Below are 8,433 nucleotides of genomic sequence, written 5' to 3'. Positions count from 1 at the left end.
ATATTTAAATACTAATAAAAATTAATTTAGTATAAGTAATAGTAAAGTTACTTATTATTAATATAAGAATAAGGTTTAGAAGTATTTAAAAAAAGTTAACTTAAACTAATAAGTATGTAATTTTAATTTACTTTCTTATATTACTTAAACTGCCTAACCTTACTAATTTAAATAGAAAATTAAATACTGCCTGTTCTAGCCTAGTATGTTTACAAATTACTTTAGCTATTCTAAAGTAATAATAAAGCATTTTAAGACCTTTTATATCTTTAAAGACTTTTAAAATTGCAGGGCCATTGTTCCAGAGGACGGCGAGGCTTTAATTACCTTAACTACTGTTTAGGATATGTGCTAAATTATAGCACAGGCCTTGGAGTATAATGGGGTATGGCCTTATGTCGGGGGTATACAAGGGACGGCATTTACTGTTTTGGAGCTTATTACACTAGGCAAGAAGATCCAAGGTATAAAAGATACTATCCCAAATAGATATAGTAATCTTAAAATCTTTTCTAATACTATATAAGGCCTGGTTAAAGTTAAAAAGATCTCTAACGAGGATCTAGAGACTTGGAACGTTATAACTTTCTAGTATCCTATAGTAAAGCACTATGCTCTTCCGGACAAGATAAGGGAGCAGGTGTCTAAAGCTGTCCTTATAGAATATTTAGCCGGCCTTAAGAGAGGCATATAGACTGTATTAAATAAGTAAAACAAGCTCCTCCCTAACTTTAAGTTTACCTCTACGAAAAGCTACTTAAAGGATATTTAGCTATAAAAGAATATTTTAATAGCTAAAGCCTATATGTTTTATATCTTTTTAATAAATTTATATTATAAGTATATTAATAAGTATTTTCTTTATATTAATATAAGTAGTTACCTTAGTATTTTCTTTATATATATAAGTCTAAATAAGAAATATATTAATATATTTTAAAAACATCTAGGAAAAGAATAATTTATATCCTAAAAGGGCTATTCTTTATAATCTTTATAAATATTACAGGAACAGATATTTAGAAAGTTAAAAGGAGCAAGATATAATAAAACAGTATAATAAATAGTATTATAAATACTAGTAGTATTATAACCTATAAGGGCACCTGCCCCAGGCACTTTAGTATATATAAACCTGTTTAACTACAAAAGCTAATACTAAAAGTGTTAAAAAAGTTACCTAGTAATATTAAGGTATTAATGTAAGCCTTAATTTGCAGAGTATATAATAAAATAATAAAACAGGTAGTAAAAAAGTAATAGGAAATTATACAGGAAATTAAAAGTTATTACGCCAGAATCCTTAAGACTCTATAAAATGCCTAGGCACACTTGAATAAATGTTAGAAGGTCAGGAGAAGGCAATTAGTTAGCTGCAATAGGATAGTATATTCAAGGCATACAGGCACTTATAAGCAGCTAAACAGCTCTATAGAGAAAGTGTATTATATATAAGTAGGATATAATCCCTTGCAGCTAGATAGTAAAGATAATCTCAAGCCTTACAAGTCTGCTAACATCTCAGATACAGGCAGAATTAAAGCATAAGCCAGAAGCCCTAATATATAGGATTGAGGATAACGTTTAAAACGAACTTTCATGTAATAGAATTACTAATAACCAGCATTCATACTTCGAGGTTCAATCCAACAAACGTCTTCTCCTAGCCACAATGTATTCTTACTAGGTAGGGCTACTACTGTAATGTCCCATTTCAGTAAAGCATAAATGCAAAGCCCAATCAAACGCATCTAAATTAATAATTCGTAATATCCTGAGTTGAGAATCTCCGTGCACGCCATACAACCGGAGAAACACCAACAACGGATCGTCGGATAACTCGGATCAAGCGGCTATACCGCCTATAACCCCACATGGAACAAAAAGAACAAGTATCCGGCTTCTAGCCGCTGTATCAGCTCTGGAAAACAAACGTCGTCAATCAAACCTCGCATATTATATCATGGCAGACGCAGCAGTGTCCCGGGTCGGCTTTAAGCGGAAGCGCGTCGCCAAGGCGTGTCATAAGTGCCGGTCGATGAAATCCAAGGCAAGCTTACCCGGTCTATCTTATCTCTTTTCTTGTTATTGATTTGTTAGTGTGATGGCAAATGGCCTGAGTGCAGTCGCTGCAAGGGCTACGGGTATGATTGTGTCTATGCAGCTGGGGGTCGAGCCAAGAGGCGCCAGGAAGCCTCTACCGATGATGGCTCCCTGGACAGTGCTGTTCAAGGACATGGAGATTTGCGTGAAGCGATAAGGCAGTACGAGTCATTATTGGACATGGTAGTGTCGAAGCTGCCTACACCACAACATCAGGAAGATGCATCTTCAGTGTTAACTTGTATGAAAGCCGCGGACAGAGCCTTGTCCAACATCGACGCAACTACTCTGACGACAAGGCTAACAACAGCCTTGACTGGCTCTGATACTCTCTCCTTCCGTCCGCAGGTCAGCCAGGCGGAGAGATATCTTGGTACAGTGAGCGACGTGTGCTTCTTCAACCTGGTCAAACGGGTGCTGCAGGCCCAGCCTGGTGATTCTGATTCTGACCAACGAGTTGACAGCTACGAGCAAGTCGATGACATTGCATCTCCGAGTGTGAATGTCATGCCTGGGAGAGTAGTCGAGCTGCCGAGTCGCGAGGCGGCGAAGGTGTTTGCTGATGTGTACTTTTCTACTGTGCATCTTGCTTTTCCGTTTATTCCGCAGTCGCTGTTTATGAGGTCGCTTGATCAAGCGCTGGATTCATCGGATGACTGCTCTCTGGATAATACCAGACTGGCACTGATATGTAAGTCTAGCCATCGTTGTGGCATTTGAGGTTCGTTACTGATAATATGGGTAGACGTCATTTGTGCCATTGGAGCTTACTATACCAGCATACCGGGAGAGCAAATTGGAGCAAACAAGTGTCATGAAGTTTACTTTCTTCAAGCACTGTCTCTAGCTCTACCCGCAGGGGCAGACCGGTCAATCCATCACGTCTCCCTGCTCCTAGCCCAATGCTTCTACATGTTGGCAGTCTGCCGAACAGACAGGTAGGTTTAATTCCGATGTCATTCTACTTATGTGTAGTTAACTTGACAGCTGTTGGGCAACGCTGGGACAAACCGTCCGTATGGCCCAGAGTATCGGATTGCATGTCGAGCAAAACGATCCCCAAAGGCTCAAAGGGTCAGGGCGTTTACTTGTAGAGCGACGGCGGCGGATCTGGTACTGCATATATGTTCTGGATCGCTTGATCTCTCTGCAGCTTGGTCGACCCCCAGCGATCCATGAAGACTACTGCCATGTTCCGCTGCCTTCTCGACTTGGAGATTCTGACATTGACTGGGATGGCGATGAGTTTCCGACGATGTTTGAAGGGCCTTCTGTTGGTGACTACCATCTAGAAGTCATCTCCTTCTCTAAGATCGTCAGCCAGGTTCTACGAGATCTGTATAGCCCGAGAGCTGGCCAGAACTTGACTAGTGATCTGTTCAATACCAAGGAACTCGACCTCAAGCTTGTACAATGGAAGCTATCACTGCCTAGAACATTGCGATTCGACTTGGGACATGCTTTTGACAAGTCCTTCATCTTCAAACGCCAGGTACGTATCTATCAGAACTAATACTCACTACTCATTACTAACATACCGAAGCGAAGCATGTTGGCTATCAAATATCACCATCTACGAGCTCTCATTCACAGACCATATCTCTGCTACCCGATAATGCGCAATCTCGATGACGAGACAGACATTGCACTCAGCCAGCCAAACTGGGCCCTCGTAAGCATGTATGAAAAGGTATGCATCGCCGAGGCACGCGAGACAGCACGTCTACTGCACTGCATCTCGTGTGAGAAGGATCTGGTGCAGGAATTCCCTTGGTGGCAGATGATTTCGTGTTTGATCTGCGCAGGGTCTATCTTGGTGGTCTCAAGCATTTTTAGTCAGCAGACGGGTGATGCATTGGATGGTTTCGACGCTGCTGGTATTTCTGATGATGCGGAGACTTGTCTGAGGGTGTTTGAAGCTTTGAGTGTCAACTCGAAGGGTGCGAGGATTGCGAGAGATATGATGGAGGGGCTGAAAGAGTGCGGGCTGAGATGGAGTATGTGTACGCATGTTTTTTGCTGAAGATTGTACTGACATATCTTGCAGGAGACGCGACGCTGACATCGGAGCCAGCATACGCGACACTTCCACCTCATACAGCCTTGACAACTAGAGGTCACATTCCAAGTCTAGATGGACAGGACGCGTCGTTGTCGGAATTTTCTTACACCACACCAAGCGCCTGGCCAGCGGAGATTGTCGATTCCATGGCGTGGTCGGTCCAGTTCTTTGGCGCCGTTCAGTCTGGGGAATAAAGCCGCGTCAGAGGCTGATGTCCTCCCTGCAGCGTTGGAGAGGATGGAGGAGAGTCTCTGTCACCACGTTGTGAATAAACGAGCCAGACAACAATTCAATATACGACAGTGAAGTCGACGTAAGCGATAGGGTTATGAGATGTATTATACATACCGAATGTGGCTTGTTGAGCCAGTGGCTGCAACGCGTAGTGTTATTTCGCGTTTTGTGATGACGTGACGCGACTTATCCTTTCCGCAGTGGAGACATAGTAGCCACCAATCCAATTAGACAGGTCGAAGCTCTGGCGGATCTGAAGTTGCAGGGTAGCTAGATCTTTGAGTCATAGAGCTTCAATCACTATTTAATATAAAGACTGATTTATTACTTAACTTGCAGAGACTGCTAATTAAATAATAATAATAGCTGTCATTTAATTTATCTTTAATGGAGATTACGGTAGAAACGGTGTTGCGATGTTTAGTTAGTATCTCGATGCTAATTTTGTTTCCTGACCCCTCAACAATAACCAGATCTCAATCTAGTTAGCTAAGGCTTGACAACCACGGAATAAACAATAAGTATCGGATTGCATCACACATAGAATTCACACCGCTACAGCACGCAATACCCATAATCCTGTTTTCGTAAACTTGACAGCTCGGGCAATACCAGTCAAACACCTCGTGGCCATCCCGACAGGCCCCGACAGGCTGAAATGATGCAATCCCCATTCGTAGCGCATGCAGCTGAAGAGGTCCAGACCAGGGAAATAGCGACAAAGACGTAATCCCAGCGGAGATCATACGTTGCACAATTATGATCGAAGATGCCCAGCAGAAGAGCTGCCAAATTGAGGAGCTAGAGAATGTGGATGACGGAATGGCGCACAGCTCTTGGCCCAACGCGGTAAGGTCGACAGGGATGTTGCTGTCCAAAGCTGGGAAACCCAGGCGTCAATCAACAATTTGGCTGCACCCCACACGATCTGTTAGTTCCCGTGGCGGTCATAATGATGTCGACGACGTAGCTAAGTCGAGCTGGCCTTGCTTGCGGAACAAGTGAAGTTGGTATATGAGGGCGGTGTAAGGTCTCATTTAGTAGAGCTCATCATCAAACGCTCACGACTCAATAACGTCTAATAACTCACTCTTGATACCCATACCTACCATAAAAAAAACACTGCACGATATTCACAATGAGTAGTCTGAGCGCAAAGATCAAGGACATTCTCCACTCCGACGAGTCCAAGGACACCACCACAGAGACTTCTCACCATCCCCCAGGATCATTCCCCACAGAAGAAATGGAGCCTAGCGAAACTCACCAAGGCTACTCAAAGGGATACGAACAGGAACATAACAAGCTTCACAAGGCCGATGACCCTCGAGGTCATGCACACAAAGACTCAGGCGTTGGTTTCACCGAGCCCAACGATCCTACCTCGTACAGGCCCTCCAACGAGCCCATCTCCGAGCGGCGCGATGATCCTCTAAACAGAACTACCGACACCACTACAACCGCTGGCACTACAACCGCTGGCACTACAACCGCCGGCACTATAGGTACTACAGCTGCTGGAGGTCTGGGTGACACCAGCAAGATCCCCGCTACTGAGGGAGCCACTGGCGCTGCTGCACCCTCTTCCCAAGACCATCCCTACTGGGGAGACCTTCCCAGCGGAGGCGTTCACAACACTGTCATTGGCCACGGCAGTCCTGAAGATGAGAACGCACGTCATCGTGCTGTCCACTCTGGTGCCACAGAACCAACTCGAACGGCTGGCACTCTCGAGAGCGGAACATTCCTCCACCGAAACGATCGCGACACCACTTCCTCTATATACTCCACCGATGCTCAGCAAACTACCCAAGAGAACCCTAGCCAAACATCCGGCTCTCACTTTAAGGAGGGTGTAGCTGGCGCTGGTGCCGCTGGCGCGGGCGCACTCGGAGCCCATGAGCTGAGCAAGCGCCGTCACGACGATGAGACACAGACCCCAAGCAAGGTTGACCAAACCACCGATAAGACCCACGACGAACACAAGGGTCGATCATTCCCTCTTCTCGGCAAGGACCACAAGGAGAAAGAGACTCATCACAAGGAGGAGAAGCCCAAGGAACATAAGGAGAGCAAGCTTGGCGCCCTCTTCCATCGCAAGGATAAGACTGAGACAGAGGCCAAGGCTGAGCAGGAGGCTGATCAGGAGAAGCATGGCCACTCTAAGCCTGCACTGGCTGCCGCTGGAGCTGCTTGGGGTGCGAGCTCTGCTGGCAAGGGACATGATGACAAGACTCAGCGTGATGTGACAGCGCAGGAGCCTACTGGTACTCGCGGTACGACACAGTATCCTGCTTCTGGACTCGACTCTACGAGGGATTATAGTACCCAGCCTACTGGTACTACCCAGCAGCAGGATAGTTCGCACCGAGGCGCTGGTCTTGCGACTGGTGCTGCTGCAGGCGTTGGAGCTGGCGCTTTGGCGTCGCATTATGCTCAACGCTCTGACAATGACCGAACTGGCACCGCCGGAGCTGGCTACGACGCCCAGAGCTACGACCCTGCTGGCACTTCTACAAGAGACCCTGCCTCTCAGACCTACCAGCAGCAGGGCTCTCACGGCGATCACAGCCTCACTAAGGGGACTACTGCGGGTGTCGGTGCTGGTACACTTGCCTCGCACTCCAGCTCCAACCAGCCTTCAACCCTGGGAGGATTGTCCTCAGCATATGGTGCTCAGCCAGACCAGCCGGCCAACTTCTCTCACAAGGATCCCGTCGGTCAGACTTCTCAGCAGCATGACTCTCAGCATGGTGCAGGACTTGCTGCAGGAACTGCCGCAGGTCTTGGTGCTGGTGCTCTTGCGTCACGATCAGGTCGTGAGCATGAGACTACTGGTCAGCATACTGGGCTTGACTCGAACCGAGTTCTTGACTCGCAGGGCAACCAGTCTGCCTACAGTTCTACCATTCCTACATCTCATTATGAGCAGCAGGATTCCCACCGTGGTGCTGGGCTTGGTGCCGGAGCCTTAGCTTCTCGATCTGGACGCGAACATGAGCCTACTGGCCATTCAGGACTTGACTCCAGCCGAGGTCTTTCATCGCAGACTACTGAGCCTGGATACAGCTCCACCAACCCTACCTCTCAGAAGCAGCAGGACAATTCTTATTACGGCGCTGGTCTAGCTACTGGTGCTGCAGCCGGACTTGGCGCTGGAGCCCTGGCCTCCCGATCTGGTCGCGATCATCACTCTGAGCAACCCACTGGCCTTGACTCCAACCGAGGTTTTGAATCTCAGATCACTCAGCCTACTACCACTTCTAATCGCGATCCTACCTCTCAATCCTATCAACAGGAGGGTTCTCACCGAGGAGCTGGACTCGCTACCGGTGCTGCTGCTGGCCTCGGTGCTGGAGCTCTTGCCTCGCATGAGCCTAACAAGCGTGATGAAGATCGATACTTGAGCAACGACGGTTCCCGAACAGCCCAAACTGGTGATACTAGTACTAATGCTGGCCTCGGCACCTCTTCCTCCGCCTTCGACAGCTCTCACCATGAGCCCTCCCGAAAATCTGAGCACTCCCAGCGCTCAACCGGTTCTCACCACTCCACCCTCGCCGAGAACGCCAACGCCGGAAAGTACAACACCCTCGCATCCGGCACTCCATCCGGCGTAGCCTACGACGACGATCTCTCCACCAGCCGCCCCACCCAGCAGCTCACGTCTGAGAAGAAGGATGATAGCCACTTCGGCGCCAAGGCAGCTGGTCTAGGAGCTGCTGCCGCTGGAGCTGTTACTTCAGCTGCTTTGTCTCGCAACAAGGACGACAAGCCTGTTGAGGACAAGATTCGCGAGGAACCTGAGACTGAGCGTAAGCTTGATCAGACTGAGGCTCAGAGACCGATTACTGGCGCTGTTGCGCCGCAGGTTGGAACGAACAAGCCTGTTATTCACAAGTGTCAGAAGTGTGGTGAGGATAACGATATTAGCAAGTACTTTACGTCAAACTCTGGAAAGATCTAAATATTGGGATGGGATATGGGATAAATATACGATCATGAGACATGTTTATATTTAGCTATCTATGCAG

General features: G+C 47.2%; 2 protein-coding genes across 2 annotated transcripts; both read left to right on the top strand.

Moving 5' to 3' along the window:
* Positions 1 to 1,963: 1,963 nt before the first annotated feature.
* Positions 1,964 to 4,359, top strand: FSUBG_12860 (transcriptional activator acu-15; the record flags this gene model as incomplete). Its single annotated transcript, XM_036677691.1, has 6 exons — positions 1,964 to 1,987; positions 2,101 to 2,794; positions 2,849 to 3,041; positions 3,091 to 3,595; positions 3,647 to 4,100; positions 4,151 to 4,359. 6 exons carry the CDS (start codon positions 1,964 to 1,966, stop codon positions 4,357 to 4,359), a joined length of 2,079 nt encoding a protein of 692 aa, XP_036531687.1.
* Positions 4,360 to 5,537: 1,178 nt separating this feature from the next.
* On the top strand, positions 5,538 to 8,366 carry FSUBG_12859 (uncharacterized protein; the record flags this gene model as incomplete). The annotated part of the gene is made up of 1 exon (XM_036677689.1): positions 5,538 to 8,366. The coding sequence occupies one exon, from the start codon at positions 5,538 to 5,540 to the stop codon at positions 8,364 to 8,366; it is 2,829 nt and encodes a 942-aa protein (XP_036531686.1).
* Between the last annotated feature and the right edge of the window lie 67 nt (positions 8,367 to 8,433).

The sequence above is a fragment of the Fusarium subglutinans genome (genome assembly GCF_013396075.1).
Source record: "Fusarium subglutinans strain NRRL 66333 chromosome Unknown NRRL66333_c0000294, whole genome shotgun sequence".
Taxonomy (NCBI): Eukaryota; Fungi; Ascomycota; class Sordariomycetes; order Hypocreales; family Nectriaceae; genus Fusarium; species Fusarium subglutinans.
The sequence above is the reverse complement of the archived record's forward strand: the minus strand, read 5'-3'. Positions and strand labels throughout refer to the sequence as shown.